The 22,826-nt window shown below is 49.6% G+C and overlaps 1 protein-coding gene across 1 annotated transcript in view; it reads left to right on the plus strand.

Annotated features, from left to right (window-relative positions):
- PARP1 (poly(ADP-ribose) polymerase 1) overlaps positions 1 to 22,826 on the plus strand; it is a 921,075-nt gene that overhangs the window by 612,537 nt on the left and 285,712 nt on the right. The window contains exon 15 of the mRNA XM_069608683.1: positions 4,702 to 4,785. Within this exon, the coding sequence (XP_069464784.1) occupies positions 4,702 to 4,785 (84 nt within the window). The remainder of the gene's footprint in view (positions 1 to 4,701; positions 4,786 to 22,826) is intronic.

Consider the following 22,826-nt stretch of genomic DNA (forward strand, 5'->3'; position numbering starts at 1 on the left):
ACGAGAAGAAGTACCGGGTCCCGGACACGGCCCCCCTGTGCCTCCGGGCGCAGCCTACCCCGGACTCCGTCGTCTCCGCGGCGGCCAGGAAGAAAGCGGGGGGGGGGGTGCGGCCTCCACATCGACTTATGCAGCGACGACGATTAAAGCGGCCAACGCCTTGGCTATCGTGGCCCGCTACGACAGGGAGCTCTGGTACAAACTGGCTCCCCTGCTGGACTTCTTGCCGGACGACAAGAGGGCAGAGGCCCTGGAGATCCTGCAGGAAGGTGAGGTGGCTTCGGACCACGCCATTACCGTTGCGACGGACATCGCCGACACTGGGTTGTTCCGCCAGTTGGGCAACGGCGTTTGCCTTAGGCGGCGTGGATGGCTCAAGGCTACGGACTTCCGTCAAGACGTTCAGACCAGAGTCCTGGACATGCCCTTCGATGGGAACAACCTGTTTGGGAAAACAGTGGACGATTCCCTTCAGGCCATTAAAGCGGACACCGAGACGGCCCGGGCCCTTGGAGTTCTGCAACAACGACGGACGCCCTTTCGGAGCAGCGGAGGCAAGGGCGCCTCCAAAGGTTCAGGCGGCGGTTTCTCCACCTAGCGTCAAGCGGCCCGCTCGTCGTCTCAGGAGGCCTACAGAGGACGAGGCAAGTCTGGCGGACCCCGCCGTCGTCGCCAAGGAGGTCAAGGCGGCAAAGCCTCGTCGAAGCAGGATTGAACCGGCCGTGGGGTCGGGCCCCCACCGAAGCACCCCGGTGGGAGGCCGGCTGGCGAGCTTCATCAGCGTGTGGGAGTCCATCTCCACCGACCATTGGGTGCTGGACACCTTGGCCCGGGGCCACGCGCTCGAGTTTCAAAGAAGGTGTCCGCGCGTCCCCCCCCCCGTGGCCAGGAAAGAACTTCACGTCCCTCAACTTCTCCTGGAGGTAAAGGCGATGCTCAGGAAGGGCGCCATCGAACTCGTCCCAAAGAGGCTTCGGGGCTCCGGAGTTTACTTGAGATACTTCCTCGTGAAGAAGAAGACGGGGGGGGGGGGATGGCGCCCCATCCTGGACCTGCGACGTCTGAACAAGTTCATCAAGGCGCAGAAGTTCCGGATGGTCACCCTCCAGCACGTCCTGGGTCAGCTGGAGGAAGGAGACTTCCTGTCGTCGTTGGATTTGGAGGATGCCTACTTCCATATTCCCATCCTAAAGGGGCACCGAAAATTCCTCAGGTTTGTGGTCCAAGGGCGTCATTACCAGTCAAAGCCCTCCCCTTCGGACTACGGTCGGCACCCAGGGTGTTCACCAAGTGCCTCGCACCGGTGGCGGCGCAGCTGCGCCGCGAGGGGATCCACGTCTACCCCTACCTGGACGACTGGCTCATCCGAGCCAAGACGAGGGAGCTCGCCGTGGTTCACACGGCAAGGACCGTCCAACTTCTCACGGACCTAGGATTCTCCGTGAACTACGCCAAATCCCACCTGGTACCCGCGCAAGACGCTCTGTTTCTGGGAGCGAGGCACAACACAGTGTCCCTTCTGGCCTCCCCGTCGGAGGAGAGGACCAGGACCATCCTGGGCAAGGTGCAGCGGATGTTGGTGGCCGACGCGGCCAAGGTGAGGTCCATCAAGTCCCTCCTCGGAATGATGTCTTCCTGCATCTACCTCATTCCCATGTGCAGGCTCCGGATGCGCCCGTTGCAGGAGTTCCTGGACGCGCGCTGGATCCAAACGACGGGCAGCTTCGAGGAAAGGATCACACTCGACGAGAGTTTCCGACGAGCGATCCGGTGGTGGGGCACCCGCGCGCATCTGACGGCGGGCATGGACTTCCAGACCCCAGCCCACCAGGAGACAGTGACCACGGATGCCTCCCTGGAAGGGTGGGGAGCGCACACCGAAAATCTGCACGCAAGAGGCCTTTGGCTCCCGACGGAGAAATCCCTACATATCAACGTCCTGGAGCTCCGTGCAGTGTTTTGGGCCCTCAGGTCCTTCCTTCCGTCCCTCAAGGGCAAGGTGGTGAGGATCTTCACCGACAACACCACCACCATGTTTTACATCAGGAAACCGGGCGGAACCAGGTCCCCAGCACTGTCCAAGGAGGCGCAGGACCTGTGGCATTGGGCCGTCGCCCAAAGGATATTTCTGGTGCCGTTTCATCTGGCAGGGATAAAAAACACCATCGCCGACTCACTCAGCAGGGAGCTGCGCTCGTGCCACGAGTGGGAGCTACGGCAGGATCTAGTGGATCGCCTCTTCCGACGGTGGGGCACAAAGTGCCTGAGGTTCGCCAGCAGGTTTCCCCAGGCGAGGAGCATGGGCGATGCTTTCTCGTTCCCCTGGGAGGGCATGTTCCTCTACGCGTTCCCTCCTTTGCCACTGCTAATCCGGCTCGTCAACCAGCTCAAGAGGTCACGGTGCAGGATGATCCTCGTCGCACCTGCGTGGCCGAGGCAGATATGGTTCCCGGACCTTCTGGACTTGTCAGCGTCCCCGCCAATCAAGCTGCCGGTGGACGCGGATCTACTCTCCAGGGAAGGAGGCGCCATCCTCCACCACGACCCGAAATCGCTGAACTTGCAGGCCTGGCTCCTGCAGCGCTAGAGTTTGGAGGATACGACATACCGGCCGACTGCAGAGAGGTTCTTGCAAAGGCCAGGGCGTCCTCGACTCTTAAATGCTACGGACACAAATGGAAGAGGTTCTCTGTCTGGTGCCACGCACAGAAGATTAACCCTTTACGGATTACGGCTCCCCAGGTACTGCTGTACCTGCTGACGCTGGCTAAAGCTGGACTGGCACACGCGTCCATCAAGATTCATCTTTCTGCGATCTCCCGATACACCAGAACCACGGGGCGGACGTCCTTGTGGTCTCATCGTCTGGTGAAAGAGTTCATGAAGGGACTGTTCAGATCGTTCCCGCCGGTGAAGGCTCCGGCCCCGGCGTGGGAGCTCAACGTGGTGCTGACCAAGCTCATGGGACCTCCGTTCGAGCCTCTGCACTCGGCTCCGTTGAAATTTCTGTCGTGGAAAACAGCGTTTCTTGTGGCCATCACCTCCGCACGACGAGTGGGAGAGATCCAGGCCCTTTCCTGCAAGGCCCCGTACTTGACTTTTCACGACACGAGGGTAGTGCTCAGGGCGCACCCCTCCTTCATGCCCAAGGTACCGTCGGACTTCCATCTCAACGAACCCTTGGTGTTGCCTGTGTTTTTCCGTCGCCTTCGTCGCCGGCTGAGAGGACTTTGCACTCGCTGGATGTGGCTAGAGCGCTGAAGTTCTACGTAGACCGCACAAAGTGTTTTCGGAAGACGTCACAACTCTTTGTGAACTTTGGACCTGTCAATCAGGGGAAGGCTCTCTCGAAGGCTTCCATTTCCAGATGGCTCTCCGGCTGTATCATGTACTGTCACCGGTTGGCAAACCGACCGCTGCCTGGCTGTCCGAGAGCCCATTCCACCAGAGCGATCGCAGTTACCACGGCGTTCCTATCTGGTGTGCCCCTGCTGGACATATGCAGGGCTGCTACGTGGAGGTCGACGCACACCTTCACGAAATTCTACTGCGTCGACCGGGATTCCAGGGAGGAGTCCAGGGTCGGCCAAGCAGTGCTGCGCAACCTGTTCGCCTGAGGTGAGCCTGGTGAGGAGGTAAGATGCTTAATGTTGAGTTTGATGTAATGCTTAATGTTGAGCCTTTGCCACCTCCCGTGGTTGTGCATGTGTGTACTGCTATGTATTCTTTATTCATGAGCATGTGAATCCATGCCAGACCCCATGCTGGAGAAGGAACAAGTTACTTACCTGTAACTGTTGTTCTCCAGCATGGGTCTGGCATGGATTCACATGCGAACCCTCCCGCCTACCCCTCTGCGGCTCTTCACTTGGTCATACTGCCACTTCACGTGCTTCCAAATCTGAAGATGGCTGCCAGAGGCGGGGCTTAGGTAGAGGGCAGTCATTGGCTGTGGTCAGTATGACGCAGAGATCAGTGATTGGTTATTACTACGAAAGACAGATCAGAAACGAAACTGATACTGGTTTTTTCTTTACCGAGGATTCCCAGCCTGACGACGGGGAATATTCATGAGCATGTGAATCCATGCCAGACCCAAGGTGGAGAACAACAGTTACAGGTAAGTAACTTGTTCCTTACAGAAATAGCAAGTAAAATACTTCTGCCTCTAAATCTAATCTGGAACACTGGCAACACATTTCCACCCAAACAAATGATTGTTTTCTCTGCTCTGACAAAATACATAATGTAATACCTGTGCTAGTGCACTGAGAAAGTGCAATTTGGCTACTGTGCTGAAACACATGTGAAAATGTGTTGGACCAGACATGCCCTGAACTCAAATAGTGGGCACAGTCTCTTTTAAAAGAGAAAAGGTATCACTCAAAAGAACAAACTGAATGAATATTTAGTATTGATAGGTATCTGCAGTTTGATCAAAGAAATCCTACCTTTTGCCAGGTTGATCTTTTCCCCAGTGCACCATAAAAGAATTCAGTAGGTTTATTCAAATGCTGAGCTGAAGTTGCCTATTTCAAGGCTGCCAATCAAACATTTGTAGTAAATCCATTGTGTTAGGGTTTTGCAACTTAAATTGCATATTCATTTGCAGTGCAAGATGAACCATGTAATCTTCTGATGCATGTGCTTAGTCGTCTTGTGATTTGTGTACTTGCTAAGTTATTGATTCTTGTTCCACAGATTGACTTGCAGAAAATGCCACTGGGAAAGCTAAGCAAGCGGCAGATCCAGAGTGCATATTCCGTCCTCAGCGAGGTCCAGACAGTAAGTGAATACTAATTTGTCCAGTACAAGATTGTTAGGTCGAAAGTGCTAGACTATCTCTGGAAAGAGGCCCTACACTTTTTGCTTTTGTGGGACTCTATTACTAACCTTTTTTACTAGAATGACCTAAGTCAGAATTCCTATTTTGGGATTCCTAGGGCCACTTTATGGGGCCCATCAACCTTTAGCTTTTTTCCTGTTTTTTTATTTGCATCCTTGATCGTTTTTCGGAGGCCAGAGGGACTTCTCAAGTCACGCTATTAGGTTAGCTTTCCATTTCTATGCTAAATCTCCCTCACCTTTGAGACCCGTGCACTTTTTGGTTTTCCCCACTCACCCTTTTAATCTTTTTATGGGTGTCCTTTTTATGAATCTCCATACTTTATTCTTGGAATTATACTTCCCTATAACTTTCTGGGCAGCTGAATTCTTGTTGCTGGTGGTGCGCCTTGGACTCCGTTAATTTTCTCTTGGGTTCCTTGTGTGAACTGCTGCTCCAATGGTGTAAGGTAAGAATTAGTGCAGTCCAACTGGTGTGGGACTACATGACTAATCTCTTGGTATTAGGTAGCCCACCTTTTAATATAGACCTGTACTACACACGTTGGTAGTGTGACTGAGTGAGGAGCCAGGCTCATTTTAAGAGGGGTAATGTGAGCTGTACAATGAAATCGGTAACTAGAAGGCACCAGGTAAACACACACTTAAAGTTATGGTATAATTATTGATTCATATATACACAAAGATATTTAAAGCGTTTAAAAGCAGCAACGAATAGTAACATTAATCCCAAGTTAGGATACAATTCACAAAGTCAACAATAAAGCAGGTGAGTAATTCTTATGTTATAGATTTTCCAGCACCAAAGGTGACCTCATTTGCGGTCAGTAATAACTTTCACCTTTGCAGTGTTGAGTTATAAGGGAGGGTATAGTTAGGGTTAGATTAGAACATATTGGTATTCTACAAAAACAAATCTGTTAGATTCTCCCAAAGGGATGGAGGCAATCTTTTATCCCAGCAATAATAGTGTTCAACAATTAAAACCTGTAAGGGAACAGGCACTGCCAAAGCCAATGGTTCCAGAAGGGGGCCTTCAGGGAGCCAGGACAGCCAACGTGAATGGGCCAGATCGAAGTTCTGATGCTCTCCTTAGAAAATGTCTTTAAATGGTCAGTATTTCAAACTGAAAATCACAGCAACTCAACAGGAGTCCACTAGAAAAAGCACAAGCTGAAAGACCAGTGCAGGTGACTTGAGGTCACGATAGGGTAAAATAGAACTCCCCAAGGTAGGGAAGCACTAGAAATGGCAAACGTTTGATGTACCCCAAACCCCACAGTACATGTGAACTGAAGAATTTGTTCCAGCTGGATGCCTTCGGGTTGCAGTGCAGCAGACCCGTGTTCGTGGTCCTTGATCTTGGTGACGAAAGGGAGGATGTATGGCGGGCTCCTGCTGCAGCACTCCAGAGAGGGACTCTAGCGATGGATTCTCCCTTGATTCAGCAGCTCTTTGTGGTTTTGGCGTCTTTTTCAGTACCAAAGAACTAACCGCTTTGGTTAGAAGTTACTTGATCCTTCGGCTCTGGACTCTGGTGAGGGGACTCTGGGTGAAGATTTCCTACTTCTGTAAGGTCCTCTGGATGCCCAGGAAGTTTTGGCCAGATCTGCACTTCAGAAGACTATGCACTCAAAGCTGGATGGTCAGCGACCCTGCTGGGATTCTGCAGCCTTGGAAAGTCACAGCAAGTCGGAGGTTGCGCAAAATAGTTTAAGGGTAGCTGGTCCCCCCAGCCTAAGTGAGGAAGTCGTCCCGTACCGGTTTTCCCAGTCAAAATGAAAACTGGGTCAGCACAGCTGCAGGGCTTCACTGGGCACATCGCGGTCCAGGAGAGTGCTGCTGACGTCTCTTCATGTCTTCTTCGGATCTTGTCCTCCAGTGGTCAGCTCTGCCTCTAGTCCCAAAAACCTTGCCTTTTAAGTAAGTTCCCCTTCATTCAAAGCCCTAGGCTGTCATTCACCCAGCAGGGTTGCTGTCCTCCCAGACAGCCAGCTGGCCAATCAGAACTGGTTTTACTCGGGCACGCATAGAGAAAGCACAGGGAAGTTCCGGGACCCTCCCTCCCCACCCGAAGCCCACCAAGGGCAAAATGCACAAAGGACTCAAAGATTGAAATAGAGTAAAAGCCCAGACGGAACTAACTGATGAGAAATGGTCACCCTTGGGTGCTGTATTGCACCCGAGAAATCAGCCAGCAGATACTTGGCACAAAGGTAGTAAAAAAAACAAACACTGCCACTAGCCATTCAAGTTAGTGTAACAGAATGTTACATGAGAAGTGGGATAAAGCAGTTACCTTGTAACGCCCTACCACACTCCCCGATTTCCCCCCTCCCCCACTCCACACAGGGTTGTGTTTGATGAACCCACAAAAGAAAAGGTAAGTAAGACAGTCATCTTACTATTTTTAGGAACAGTAGTTCACCCAGGAAAATGTAGTTAAACATTAAGAGTAGTCCAAGGGACTTTCTGCCACTTAAAGGTGCTGTGTGGCACGATGCAAAAAGCAGATGCCTATGTAGTTTACCAGTCTCCATTTAACAGTATGAAGTACAGAAAAACACGCGTGTGAAAAAAGCCCCACTCACTCGGGAGCAAAAGAACTGGGGGTCTCCAAGGTTAAAGGGAATTGGCACAGAAATGTAAATTCTCCATAACTGGGACCTCTGCTGCTGTGTTAGGGAGAATTCTCAAAATGGGCCAATTCCTCTGTACCTTAGAGACCCCCAGCTCTTTTGCTGGACTTTGAGACTTTGAGCGTTTTAAATCTGTTTTCTGTGTTTATTTCTTTTGGTTATGGAGTTTTTCACACATAAGCATCATCTTTGTGTCACACAGCACCCTCATACAGTGACACAGGGATGTCTTTTTAGACTTCCCAAAGGTTTAAAGACCATCTCTGGGATAAACTACTGTGTCCCAGAGAATGGAAGGTTAAATTGACTTTACTTTAGTTTTTTTTTAATTCCTAGACCCAGCACACACTATCTTCCTGTGGAGTGCTGGAGGGGTTACCTAGAATCCCCTGTGTCTAAATACTCATGTAGCAGTCAAATGCTACCCTTTCCTATTGAAAAGGCTGGTGGCAGTGGTTTTACAACGAACTACCATGATTTTTCCTGACTGCGAACACCAGTAGCTAAAACTCACGAGAGACATGTTTTTCAAGATGGCGCCTTAAGCCCCTTTGTTTCAACAGGTCCCGGTCTTCTTTTTTCGCCGTTTCTTTTTGGAAAGTTCCTTCTAGTGTTTGTTTCTGCGTGCCAAACCAGATTTGGTCCCTTTGTTCGTGTGCCTTTGGCGTGCTTCAGGACTGAAGACCGCCTCTGGTGCCTGAGGGTCTGGGGTGGGCAGGAAGTGACGGAGGCGCCCGAAACTCCCTTTGCTTAGTCTCCTAGGAGACCCAAATGCACTCTGGCGTGATTGGCTGGATGACTGTCCGGCAAAGACAGCCACCCTGCTGGGTGAGTTCCAGCTAGGCTGGAATGAAAGGGAGAAAACTGTTTAAAAGGCGAGTCTCTTGGACTGGAAAGCAGAGTCAACCACTGGAACAAAAGAACCGAAGAAGAGCTGAAAGAGGACGGCTGCTGTAACTCCTGGACTGTTGGTTTGCCCAGTGAAGCCCTGCTTGCTGTGCTGAAGCTCCAAATTCGCCTCGACTAGAGAAGACCTGCAAGGATGACTTCTCCCTTTTTGATTTGGTGGGACACATCAACTTCAAAGTAAGCCCATCTGGACATCCTCTCGAAGCGAGTTGTTTTTCCACTGCAGTTGTTGCTGGAACCGACGAGCCAGGGAGAGGATGGTGTGTTCTGGGTCTAGAAAGTTAGAAAATGTAAGTAAAGTCCATTTCACTTTACTGCTATTGGAAACAGTAGTTTCACCAAGAGTAGGGATTTTAAACTTAGGGAAAACTAAGAGTTCCCTGTGACACTGCACTGAAGGTGCTGTGTGTCACAATGTAAAGATGATGCCTATGGAGTTTGTCAGACTCCAAAGTCAAAAGAAACACAGAAAATCAATCACATTAAAATTACATGAAATATAAAGTCCTAAAGTCCAGCAAAAAGAGCTAGTAGTCTTAAAGGTAGAAGGGATTTAACACATGAGAATTCTCCCCAACACTCGCCCCCACCCCAGACTAAAGGACAGGGGGATTTAATCCACTCCTGGATGGAGCTCCTTACTCCAGTCGGTCATACTTTCTGGAGACAATAAGCATTTTGGTGATTACATCCTGACCTATATTCTATAGAAAAACCAAACCCCTGAAGGTTGATTGACCATCTTAACAATTTAGGATTCTCCCCCTTCATCTGCATTAACCATCTCAAGGGTTGGTAGTCTGTTTGAATTCTAAAAGTAGACCCATACAAGTATGGTCTAAAACTTTTTCAAAGACCACACAATGGCAAAACATTCACGTTCTATGGTTGCCCACCTTGTTTCTCATTCCTTCAGTTTTCTACTGATGAAGCAGATAGGGTGTTCCCTGCCTTTCTCATCCAGCTGTCTCAGAACTGCACCTATCCCTGTATTGGAAGCATCAGCTTGTACAATACAGGATTGGTTGTAGTCAGGAGCTCTTAAGACTGGAGCTTGACAAAGGGCTTTTTTTTAAAAATATTTTATTGGTTTTGTAACATACAAACTTTGCTCCTCACCGGGCCAAGACACAAAACAAACTAAAACAATAATACCGTACAATGGAATACTCAAACAAGCAACTCATACAAAGTCACATTAAAGTTGTTGTGCTAGTGTGAAGGATCCCCTACACATTCTACGTTCAGGAATGTCATATCAAGTCTGGTTGCAGAGTTCACACGTAGTCTTCCCATCGGTGCCATATCTTGTCCGCCTTTTCGGGACATCCTCTGGCTTTATACACTCTCCTTTCTATGGCAATGCAAATCTGTACATCAGTGATCCACTGGCTAATTTGCAGTGTCTCTGCAGCACCCCATAGTTGTGCTATATTCCTTTTAGCAATTGCAGTTGTCATGAAGCAGAGCTTTTCGTACCTTGCTAAGTCGATTTCACTGTCCGCTCCAAGGAGTAGCAATTTCGGGTCACTGGGGATTGTCTTGTGTAGCACTCTAGTAAGGATGTCACAGCATTGCCGCCAATAATCGCGGATGTTTGGGCATTCCCACAGCGTGTGAAAGAAAGTTCCTTCTCTATGGCAGCGTAGGCAGTTGGGCTCCGCTATCTTACCCCAGCGGTACAGGGCTACCCTCGGGTAATAGATTCTATGTAGTATTTTTAGCTGGACCAATCGCAGTCTGGTCGATATGGCCACCTCGCGGGGGAACATTAATATCTGAACCCAGTCTTCGGGTAATATCTCCCCAACTTCGGCTTCCCATTTTGTCTTGAGCCGCACCAGCTCCCTTGTAGCGAAGGAGGTGATGACTTTAGCCTGAATGCAGTCTGTTATTATGTTGCATTCTATTGGCGTGGTATCTGGCATGTCAGCTAGTGTAGGGAGATGCTGCTGGAGTGGTGTCGGAGCTGTGTGTAATGGTACCTTTCTGTCTCTGGGAGGTTAAAGGATATAGCCAGTTCATCATAGGATCTGATGGCGCCATTTGTTACAATGTCGCCCACCTTCTCTATACCACACCCCGTCCATGCTGGCCATCTCGGTAATTTGGCTACCTCGTAGAGGTTTCCATTATTCCATAATGGTTGGATTGGCGTGACTCTGTCTCCCCATCCCATGAAGGTATGTGATTCTGCCCAAATACGGGGCGTCTGTGCCGCTATGTTTCGGGGGGTCGCCATGGGCATTGCCTTGTACAGTTCCAGGGGGGGGGGTGCCCGTACATGTGGCAGTGTTGGATCTGCGTGCATTGCGGCCTCATGTTGGACATCAGTCCTGGCGCCATAGGCGCCAGCCTCATAAAAGAGGGTGTTTGGTGCACTTACCTGACGCAGACCATGCTGCATAAAGCCTCAAGCCAAATGAGGCTTAGGAGGGACTATTTTATCAAAGGAACTATTTTACTTGGGTGGGGACCGTGGAAGAATACTTACCTGGAACTTCTTCCAAGGCTATTTAAACCACGCCCGGACCGCCACACGTGCTTCGCGTTGCTCTGCACCTAGCAGCTGAACGCTCGCCGTGCCTGCTCCTGCATCTTGCCTCCAGCCACGCCCGCCTCGATCTTGGGATACAAGGAAGGAAGGAAGGAAGGAAGGAAGGAAGGAAGGAAGGAAGGAAGGAAGGAAGGAAGGAAGGAAGGAAGGAAGGAAGGAAGGAAGGAAGGAAGGAAGGAAGGAAGGAAGGAAGGAAGGAAGGAAGGAAGGAAGGAAGGAAGGAAGGAAGGAAGGAAGGAAGGAAGGAAGGAAGGAAGGAAGGAAGGAAGGAAGGAAGGAAGGAAGGAAGGAAGGAAGGAAGGAAGGAAGGAAGGAAGGAAGGAAGGAAGGAAGGAAGGAAGGAAGGAAGGAAGGAAGGAAGGAAGGAAGGAAGGAAGGAAGGAAGGAAGGAAGGAAGGAAGGAAGGAAGGAAGGAAGGAAGGAAGGAAGGAAGGAAGGAAGGAAGGAAGGAAGGAAGGAAGGAAGGAAGGAAGGAAGGAAGGAAGGAAGGAAGGAAGGAAGGAAGGAAGGAAGGAAGGAAGGAAGGAAGGAAGGAAGGAAGGAAGGAAGGAAGGAAGGAAGGAAGGAAGGAAGGAAGGAAGGAAGGAAGGAAGGAAGGAAGGAAGGAAGGAAGGAAGGAAGGAAGGAAGGAAGGAAGGAAGGAAGGAAGGAAGGAAGGAAGGAAGGAAGGAAGGAAGGAAGGAAGGAAGGAAGGAAGGAAGGAAGGAAGGAAGGAAGGAAGGAAGGAAGGAAGGAAGGAAGGAAGGAAGGAAGGAAGGAAGGAAGGAAGGAAGGAAGGAAGGAAGGAAGGAAGAGAAGGAAACCATCACGCCAGCGATCCTGAAGATAGACATTCTTTAAAAGCATTGCGCTACTTGTTGCATCGCTGCGCATCACTCACCTGCCTCGTGGGCCCTTCACTATCCACTGCGACCTTCTGGGCATTCCGCCACATCTTTGCACCTGCAGGGGAGAAGAAGAGACAAAAGGTGAGAAGGAGGAACAAATGAGGAAAGCCTGATTTTCCGTCACAAGACTTACCTGGCCATATTTGACGGAACCACTCCTCATTTTGGGTCGGCGCCACTTCTTGGCCTGGTACCGCACCCCGGCCCCTAAGGGAAAAAAAGAAAGACATTACTAGAGGGATTCAAAGACATTTAAAGGGATCATTTTATCACAAACTCACCTGAGTTTATCTCCGGCAATATCCCTCGAAGCATCACTCCCACTCTGCACCTGAAAATAAGGACAGATCGCAGGTTAAGAAAAGCAAACAAAGAGAAGACTCTACTCTGGAACTTTTTAAACTGCATACTTACGCCATTTCGCCTTCCGAAACCAGTGAAGTAACTGGTCAAATACGCGCCCCTGCACCAGAAGCAGGATGGAGAGCGCATCCATTCAAACATTAAGGTGAGCCTTGATTGGGGATTTCAGAGGTGGTCAGAGAAGAGCAAAGGGGAGGTGGGAAGCAATCACAATACTCTGCAGACAGTTAATCCCCTTTCTCCACCTACAGAAAGATTTTTCTACGGGCCAGACAAGCCAGATTTGGGGGTCCAGTTCAGTCGTTGTTTCGAATCCTGCGCATCACGCTTGAAGAGGTCACAGCAATCCAGACCAGGTCAGCGCCTCCGTGGGAGCCAGGTGAGCGTTACACTGGCCCAGTAGTATGTCTGTAGCCTTGGTAGGCCAATCCCACCCTCCCATATTGACCTTTGTAGTGTTCGTAGGGCGATTCTCGGGCGTCCACCCCCAACCCCCCAATAAGAGCTTTCTGAGTATATTGTCTATGTTCCGGAATTCTTTCACAGGTATGTGTAGGGGGGCGTTTTGGAGCACATACAGGTAGCGGGGGGAGTGTCAGCATTTTGAACAGTGCGGCTCGGTCTAGCAGGGTCAGGGGCAGGGTCATCCAGTGCTGCACATCCCCTGTGAATCGCTCCGTAATGGGTTGTAAATTGTTCAGTATGTAATCATCTAGATTCCTCGTGATCTTAATTCCTAGATATTGGAAGTGGTCAGGGACTATTCTGTATGGGCAAGGCTCGGGAGCCCCACTACCTAGAGCATTTAGTGCAAATAGCGTGTATTTGGACCAATTTACTTTCAGGCCGCTAAAAGCACCATATTTCTGGAGCGACTGTGTTACACCAGGCACGTCGTCTTGGGATCCCTCAAGTATAGCAATAGGTCGTCTGCATATAATGAGACTCTGTCTTCCCATTCTGAACCCGCCATGTAGGTGCCTCTCTCAGCAACTGGGCCAGTGGTTCCATGGCTAGCGCAAAGAGTAGAGCTGATAGTGGGCAACCTTGTCTGGTCCCTTTTCCCAATGCGTTCACTCGGACCTCAGCCATTGGCGCCTCATATAGCAGTTGGACCCAAGAGAGAAACTGTTCCTGAAACCCCATTTTTCGCATGATAGCCCAGAGAGCCTCCCACCGGATGGAGTCAAACGCCTTTTCAAAATCTATTGCAAGTACACCCAGGGGGATGTTGAGGGCCTGGGCCCGCTCAATGGCCAAGTGTATTCTTCTTATATTCATTCTCGTGGATCTGCCTGGCATAAAGCCACATTGGTCCGGGTGGACTAGGGATGTTATGACTTGCTGTAGGCGTATCGCTAGGAGTTTGGCCAGAATCTTGGTTTCCCCGTTAATGAGGGAGATGGGCCTATATGAACTGCATTGCTCCGGGGGCTTATTCACTTTGGGTATAATAATTATTGTAGCTTTCCTCAGGTCCGCCGGGAGGCGTCCCGCTGTCCGGGCCTCTTGGAACATGTTGAGTAGGTGGGGAGCTAGGTTGTTACAGCCTATCTTCTTCCAGGTTTCTATAGGGAAGCCGTTCGGTCCAGTGGTCTTCCCAGACTGGAGCTGCATCATGGCCATTGCAATTTCCTCTTCCGTGATGTCTCCTTCTAGACCAGCAATCTGGGTCTCATTGAGAGTCGGGAGGGTGATACCGTCTAGTATAGAGGTATCAGGGGGAGTTGTAGGTGCCTTGTATAGCGCCTCGTAAAACTTTCCGAATTCCTCAGCTATGTCCTGGTCCGTGAGGCAGGGTTCCAAGTTTTGGAACACAATTGTCCTTAAATGGCTGTGCCCTTCATCTCTCCGTTCAAGCCAGGCTAGGACCTTCCCCGCTTTGTCCCCAGTATCATATATTCTGGCCCTCATAGCACTATGTGCCTGCTTGGCATTGTCCAATGCGATGTTTTGCAGTTTCTTTTGGGCTAGCATCAGTGCTCTGTTAGTATCTGGACAGTCGTTGATAAGATGTTTCTTCTGCTTGTTTTACGTTTGTTTCTGCCTCTCTGTGATTCCGAATGCATTTTCTTTTGGGCCGTCGTCCAGGAGATGATTTCTCCTCGTAGCATTGGTTTGTATGCTTCCCAGAGTATAGAGGAACTTTCTACTGATCCTTCATTGGTCTCAAAGTACTCTGTAGTGACCTTTTGTATGCGTTCAATCAGCTCAGGAGAACCCAGGTAGTAGTTATTCAATCTCCACCCAGTGGAGGAGCTGGTTTGCACGTCGTGAGTGATATGAGTAGAGGGGAGTGATCTGGGATGCCTCGTGGAAGGTATTCGGCTTGCATTACTGTGTGTTAATGTTGCAGGCATGAAGAAATAATCCAAGCGTGATAGTGATGCATGTACTCCAGAGTGGAAGGAGTACCCCTTTTCTTCCGGGTGCAGGTCGCGCCACACATCCTTAATACCAAACGCTTCCGCAAAGGTAGCCAGTTTGGTTCGACGGTTAGGGTCTCTGTTGGGTAGATGCGTACGGTCTTGTACATTGTTCATGACGTCATTGAAATCTCCTCCTACGACCAAAATATCCGAGGTGTCGCTGGTTAGCAAGGGCGTTACATCGTCCATAAGTCTGGATTGGAGAGCCGTTGGAGCATAGATCGCCATGAGGGATATCGTTTTGTGAATCTGCCCCCAGTGTCCTGTATTGTTTTGGTGAGGGTGAGCGGTAGCCTTTTGTGGATTAATATTAATACTCCTCTGGCTCCCATCGTAAAACCAGCTTGTATGGTTGTGCGATAGTTCGAGCACTAAAATAGTGCGTTGGATGTACCCGCCAGATGGGTCTCTGTTAGGAAGACTATCCGGGCTGTGCCTGTTCAGGAACTGTCTTACTAGCCTCCTTTTCAGGCTGTTTCCTAGGCCATTTACGTTCCAGGTGAGTAGCTTTAAAGTTTTGTTCTTATTGTCTTGTAGAGTTGCGTTCATGTATATGGTTCCAGCTGGCAATGGAGCCTCCTATAGTGGGGGCGTTGGACGCGTGTGACTCGCAGCAGGGAACAGTAATTGCTAGTCGATTCATCACTGTTTTATGTAATATGTAGTGCTTCATTGAGTATTTCCAACTTGTAAACTTGTGCCAAACTCCCCCCTCCCCATACTTCATCACCAACCAAAGCATCTGTCGCCCCTTGACAGTTCAAACTTTACTTAGACAGTATATCTAGGCAGTCTAGAACTCTGCCTATCGTTGTATGTTCGTTGCTTGCTAAAGGGGGGGGGGGGTCGGTTGCAGTCGCCAACCATTACTTACTTTCTGCCATGTGAATCTCGTTTTTAGCTGGTTTCATTTCTCTTTCGTGTTTCGTGGTTTCACTTGCCTTTTCTTTTGCCGTTTCCGTCATGCGTTTTCCTGTTGTGGCACGTCTTCCTGCCGCTGTGGTGGAATTGTTGTCCGGCGGTCTTTCTGGATGTGGTCTATTACGGTCGTTTCCAACCTTCTTCTTTCCGTTCCAATCGCCTTCAATGTGCCTTTCTGCCCAATTCAATGCTTCTCTGGGATCAGTAAAATGTACTGTTGTGCCCTTGTAATATATCTTGAGTTGAGCAGGGAAAATCAGACCATATTTGATTCCAAGCGATTGGAGGCGGTTTTTAAGTGGGTCAAATGATTGGCGCGCTTTTTGGACTTCTCTAGTGAAGTCAGGGAAGAAGGAGATTTTCGAGCCGTTATAGGTGATGGACCCTTTCGTTCTTGCCATTTGTAGTATGGCATCCCTGTCTCTAGTTCAGAAGTCTTGCTATGACCGCACGTTGTGGCGCACCAGGAGTGACCCTGCCCGTTGGAATGCGGTGGGCTCTTTCGCTAGAAAAGAATTTGGAGAAGGATTCAGTATCATATATGCCCAGTAACCATCTTTCAAGGAACAGTTCCATGCATTCTCCTTCCGCTTTTTCCGGAAGTCCTAGGATGCGGACGTTATTGCGCCTTGATCGACCTTCACTTTCGTCTACTCTTCCCTATAGGGATTTCATTCGTTGTAGCATGCCAGTTATCTGGCGGTTGACTCCTTGTAGATTGTCTTCGGTCACTGATATGTGTGCTTCCACCTCTCCAGTGCGTGCGGTCAGCTTCTGCAAGTCATGTCTCAACAGGGATACCTCAGCTCCAATGGCGTCCATTTTCTTTTCCATTGATGTCCTGGAGCTGGCAATGGCGCCCATCCCTGAGGGAGAAGTCCCCCTCCATGATGTCAGGCCCGGTCGATTCTGACCTCTCTGGTGATCTAGACAGCGGAGTGGTTGCATACTGTTCTATCCTGCTTTGGGTGGAGGTTTTTCTAGGCTTGTCCTTCCCCATATTGAGAAGCAGGCCTTGTATTATGAAGAAAAGTACGTTCTGCGGTTGGGAGATGCTGTTCACGAGTTATGGTTTACAGGTTGTTACTAAGATCTATTAGTGTTATGGCATGCCCTCTTCTTCACTGTTTGGAGCACTGTGATTTTCTTATCTACTGGCAGGAGGTCGGTGTTCTCTTTACTGTAGTCCAGGTCAGTAATTATGCGTAGGAATTGTTTTATGTTGGTAACACGTTTTATGAGTTGCGGGAGTGTCTTGCCTGTGTACAGGGTTTGGCGCTCAATTTCTGCTCCCTTCAGGGTGTGGGGGTGCGTTCTTCGCCCCACTGTTTTGTTACGGGTCTGCCGGTTCCCTCAATTCTCAGTCGTCGTTCAACTGCGGCAGGGAGATCTCCGGTCCGTCACCTTTTGTATCAGGAGGCGAGTTGTGATCGCTGCTGCGCCCTCTCACATGCTCGACATTCCCTCCACCGCGCGGTTGTTGGAATAGTGTTTTCTTGGGCCCTTGATCAATAGGTGATAGGCAGCAGTTATTCTAATTTGGTAGGCCACCAATCTTTGCCCTGTTCACCCAGCGCTCACTGCCTCCATCCACGCAGGGGCAAGAGCTCGAGTGGTGGAGGTTCGTTAGGCTGCGCTTCTCAAATCGCTATGGGTTGGGAGAAACGGTTGCCGGGAGCCCCTCTCTCATGTGGGCTGCATTTATGCGTCAGTATTTCATAGCCTGCGCTGTGAAAGCAAACGGATCTCAGTTCAACTCCTGAGTCGCAGAGCACTCGCACTGCAGTCTCTCGGGGTACTGCTCTACCCCAGGCGGGGGGCCCGCTTGCACCGAGCGGGGATCAGGGGAACTTCTTCCCCACAGCGCGTTCCAGTTCAGGGCCCACCCCCGACTCTCCTTACCGGGTCTCGTGGGTTCCTCCTGCCGGTGCACACCGCAGGCCGGCAGAGCAGCAGGTAAGCAACAGGCCGGCGGGTGCTCAACGATGTACAGAGCATCTGCGGCCGCTCGGGAGGCCGGGGGGGGGGGGGGCAGGAATTCCGGCGCAGATCCCCACATGTAGCCAGTCCCCCCTCTCCGGCAATATGTTGGTCCGAGTTGGGGGCTGGGGGGGGGGGAAGCAGTACTCTCCCTCTGAAGCAGCGACGGTCTGCGCAAACAGTGTTTCCCTTCGACAGTTCAGCCAGCCCAGGAGCACTCCCGCAGCTGGAAAAAACATCTGAGGAAGTGCTCACTGTTTCACTGGGCTGGCTACTTGGCTCCTCCATAATGGGTGAGGTAACCAGTGGGTGGATGCCCCCCACCCATTATGGATGAGCCAGCAGGCTTGGACTGGCCAATAGGGCAATGACCGTACCAACATTTCAAAATGCCAGTGTAGGCCAGTCAAAATGGGCCACTTTTTGGGCCAATGTGGGCCAGATTGAGGAGTTACTTCACTATGCAGCTAGTAGTTTTGACCATTGTTGATGAATAAATATTCTTTAAATATCACCGTTTGTTTACATTTGAACAAAAAACAACCCCTTGGGTACTATTCAAACAGTCTGTGACTAAAGGACTTAATATCCATTTGCAACTGCTGGCCATTTTTTAATTGGTGCCTAAGACCGTTTTATGGTCCAGTCTGACCATGTCAGCTGCCCCTTCCCATTTCCTCCGATCTAAAAAAAAAAAAATAATAATAAATAAATATATAATTGGTTTGGTTTTTTGGGGGTTTTTTTTTTACTCATTTCATGCTGGGCTCTGGCCCCCAACCCTTCCTAGGATGCGCCCGTGCCCCGCTGGGGGTTGGGGAGGCGCTCCCCACAGTTTGAAGACCCCTGCTCTAATGGCAGGGGTTTCCTGTCCATTAACAACTACACTGTCCTTGTAATATTATCTGGTGTTGTCTGGAATAGTTATATACATCTACATTCTGCTATTCCCACATACCCAGGGACACTAAACCGCTGGTTGAGACTCCAATAGGGTCTTCAGCCAATAGACAAAAGTCTCAGCTTGCCATATGTACTTCCCCCTTGCTGATGATGGCTAAGGAGGCAGTGTGGACTCATGAAGATTTACCCTTGCATCTGGGATACCCTTTCTCATGATCCGTAGACCCACAAGCATAACATTTACCAATTACTTTATGGAATGGGGGTTTCTGCTGACCTCTCTCTGGTTAAGCACCAGAGATTTCACTACACTGACCTGGTTTCCCATATGGTTTACCCTTTTTATGTTTGTGACCCTCTTTTGGGTAGTTGGATTTAGAATTATCTTTGTCATTGTCCTTGTGCCGTTTCCCTTCATCCTTTTTGTGATTGGCCCCAGAATCCTTGTGAGTAGCCCTGTTGGCAACCCACAAGTCAGCAGCCTTTGCTAGCTTCTTGGGATCAATCTCTTTTGGGTCAGCCATATGCTGTCTCAGCTCAGGAGAGCAGGCATCAAAATCCAACCAAAACGGTTTCTCATGTGTTCAAAGGTAGTTACTCTGTAACCCCTAAACCATCCATCTACATTTTTCAAACAGTCACACACCCAGGTAGCCCAAGGGGTACCATCAGTCATTTTGATGGTCCTAAACCTCTCTGGGTACTGGGAAGGAGTTTTCCCAAATCTAGCTATCAAAGCTAGTTTCACATTCTCATACTCGAATCCTTTGTTCCCCCACCTCCATTACAGCATCATTTGCAACCTGGTGGAGTCTAGACAAAAGCCAAGGAATCAACTGATTCCCTTTTGAGACCCCGAATCCCATAATTGTATTCAAAAGCACTCGACCAATCCAAAATATCAAGTTTTGTATCCTACATACTCGCTGCTTCTTTGGGCAGGCGAGGCCTCTTTGGACTGGAAGACCTAGAGGACTCTGAGATGGAAACAATTTCAAGAGACAATTTTTTTCATTTCAAAAGCATTTTGCACTTCCAGTTCCCCGATTCTGATGTCCTGATGTTTGGCTTCACCTTGAGCCTGTATTCCTTTGAACTCCAATTCAAGATTCATTTTTTCAAGAGACACATATTCTGGACTCAGTGATGGACCTTGTGGGGTCCCAGTGGACACAGGTTGAGGCAAAAGTGCAGGTTGTGGCATAGAGGGGTTCCAATCCTGGGACTCCTCTCCCTCTTCTGACTCTTCTAAGACATTACAGCGAGACTATGAATTATCATCCTCGATATCAATTTCCACATTTCTGGAGTAGTAGGAGTTACAGGGCTACTATCCAACATTTGGTTGTCTAACAACCTTGTAATCAATTCATTTTTCTTTCTTTAAAAGGAAGATTCCTGACTTTACATATTTCTTTCAGTTCTAATCTTAGAATGAGCAGGGCTTTCTGCTTGAAGTTATCCATGCTAGGCATGTTACAATTGCTATTTCTAGTTGAGCCTAGCCTTGTGAAGGTTTTTAGTTGAACTATGGTAAAGCAAACACTCTATGTAACAACTCTACAATAGATCCTCACCGCCTGGCACCAGTGTTAGGCAAGATTGTATGCAGTACCCTTTGCGTGCACTACAATAACCTTGACCTCCTGGCAATGGTTCCATGTCATTTCATCGCAGGTTTTTTTACCTCAGATTTTTTTAACGAAAAAACTAATTGAATTTATTTTATTTTTGGGGGGTTCTCCCCAAACCCCCACCCCTTCAATTTTTAGATGAGATTTTTTTCCGGCAAAAAATCTGCTGTAAAAAACATCTGGCGATGAAAGGACGTCGTGCCCTGGCAATAGGGACCCAACGTTTGGTATAAGTCTGAACTATACAGATTAGTAGTGTGGTCGAGCAGCCAGGCTGATCTCAAGAGGGGTCAATGTGAGCAGTAATGTTGTGACAGTTTCACAATACAGTTATCCAAATAAACACTTTTCTGATGGTTGTTAATCTGCTTAGAATCACATGCTTTGCATATAGTCCGACAACCAGTGGTAACCGCAGAGTATTGCATCTGGTTTTACGAGAATCGAAAGGGGACGTCGACATGGGAGTGGCTGTAACGCTGTCCGTGATGTGTAATGTACCCAAAAACCCTCAGGCGTCGATGTCCCTCTAATTGTTTTTTTCCGCCCAGCTATCTGGGTGCCCTAATGCGGAGCTCTTAATAAAACATTGTTATATTTCTCAACTTTTGGTAGTTTATTCTCATTGTCATTGTCACTATCCTTGCCGGCTGATTTGTGTGCCACTGCCGAAAGACTGCTGAAGACGGAATTTCGACAGCTGTTTATCCAGTCGGCGCTGCCGACCACGTGGCCGGCCTATACAGTAGGGAGAAAGTGATGGTTATATTCTTTTCAAGAATGCCTTTCCTTTTCCCCCCTCTTTGTTTCCTTGGGTTTGTCTTCGCTAGCACAATCCAGATTTTGTCCTTCCTGTAAGGCGAAATACCTGTGGAAAGACTAGCACCGTCGATGCAACAATTGTCTTCCCTTCGACCACAACGAGGCAGCCTGTAAACTCCTATGGCCTAAGACTCTTAAAATGCACCGTTTGAAGCGGTGGGCGGCCTACAGTATGTCGCCGGCCGAAAGTAATTCCCCCGCCGCCGAATGTGACAAAGGGATTAGCGATGACCAAGGCTCCACTTTGGAGGCCATTGACAGAACCGTGGAAAGTTCTCGTTCCGCAGCATCCGTCCTTGGCCCCGATGGGCACGACGTGAGTCCTGCTATGGGGATGATACATCCCGGCAACAGGGACTCACCCGATTCCCACATTAAGCACACAACCCACGGCTCTGCTTCGGCGGTCCAGTCGAAGCGCTCCAAAGTGCTAACTGCCACGTCGAATACTTCGCAGTGCCTGCTGATCCTCCTGATCGGCAGCCCTCTCCGCAACCGTGACAGCGGCAAGCGTCCGGGTAATCGAAAAGTAAGGGCGCTCGCACCAAATCACACATGGCCGTCGAAACGCTTCAGAAGAAGGCTCCGACACTGCTTAAGGCCCCAGTGGTGCCGAAATCCACCGCGCTGCCACCGGCTTTACCGCCACACCTCCCTGAGCATCAGCGATAGTATCGCGAGGATCGCTTCAGCGGTTAAACAAAAAGGAACTGTCGAAACAGAAAGAACGGCCTAAAGACTCATCTAAAGACACGTTACAACGCCCGGAGCCTTGAAAAGAGTACTCTGAGAGCCCTTTGTCTTTATCCAAGACTTCAGAACGTTGAGATTTTCCTTCTAGAGAGGACATTCGTCAATATCCCTTTCTTCCCCTGGACGACTCTGGTTCTTCATCATGGACCAGGGAGAGGTTTGAGGGGTGCATGAACAGACTGGAGAAGTTTGTTGAATTTTCAGAGGTTTGCTCCCAAGAAGCCTTGTGAGAAACTTCCTTTTACCCCTATGGCTAAGTTTCAGAGGACCTTTGAGGATCCTCATGAACAGAATGTTTTTGACCTTACAGATGACGAGGTGCCCATCAATACCTACACACAAGATGATACCTTTGGGGACCCTGTGGATGATCCTGCTGCTCCCATGGACAATTGGGAAGACAACCATCCAGTTGATAATCGACCTTGGGCGTCCCCTACTCCGGACCCTGATGCTGTGTGTGTGGATTCCTCTCCTTCCACTCCACTCCAGTCAGTCAGGCCTCGCCTGTGGATGATCAAATGGCGTTCAACGCCATCTTAAAGAATGTGGCTGACCATTTTCAAATCGCCACACAGGAGGCTGTGCGGGATTCAGATTTCGTAGAGGACATACTGAAGGATAGGCCTCCTGCCAGTCACGCCATTCCCTCACTGAACTCTATTGAGACGTCTGGCGCCTTCATTAACTCAAGCCCAGACCAGGGCGGTGAATCCGAGGGTCGAGAAGTTGTTTTGCCCTTCTCCTATAGACCCCCTTCACATTAAAGGGCATGCCACTTCAGATTCCCTGATAGTTACAACTACGAGAAAGAGGGCAGGTGTCCCCCTGTCTACAGGGGAGGCACCACCTGATAAAGAAGGCAAAAAGTTGTATGGACTGAGAAAAAGGGTCACGGCTGCTGCTGCATTCCCCACCCGACTAGCCAACAACACTACTCTGTTGGCTAGCTACTCAGATATACAGTTTAATTTGTTGCAAGAGGGCCTTCAAGAGGTCCCCGAAACCATGAGGGCTAAACTGCTCACGATTGTATCGGAAGGCAAGCAAATCAACCACAACATTCTGAAGAAAACTTTGGACGCCGCTGAAACAGCGGGAAGGACCTTGGCCCAGGGTACACTACTAAATTGGCACGCCTGGTTGAGGAACTGTGGTTTTAAGTGTGAAACCCAAGCAGCCTT

This window comes from Ambystoma mexicanum, chromosome 4q (assembly GCF_040938575.1).
Source record: "Ambystoma mexicanum isolate Mex_15411 chromosome 4q, UKY_AmexF1_1, whole genome shotgun sequence".
Classification (NCBI taxonomy): domain Eukaryota; kingdom Metazoa; phylum Chordata; class Amphibia; order Caudata; family Ambystomatidae; genus Ambystoma; species Ambystoma mexicanum.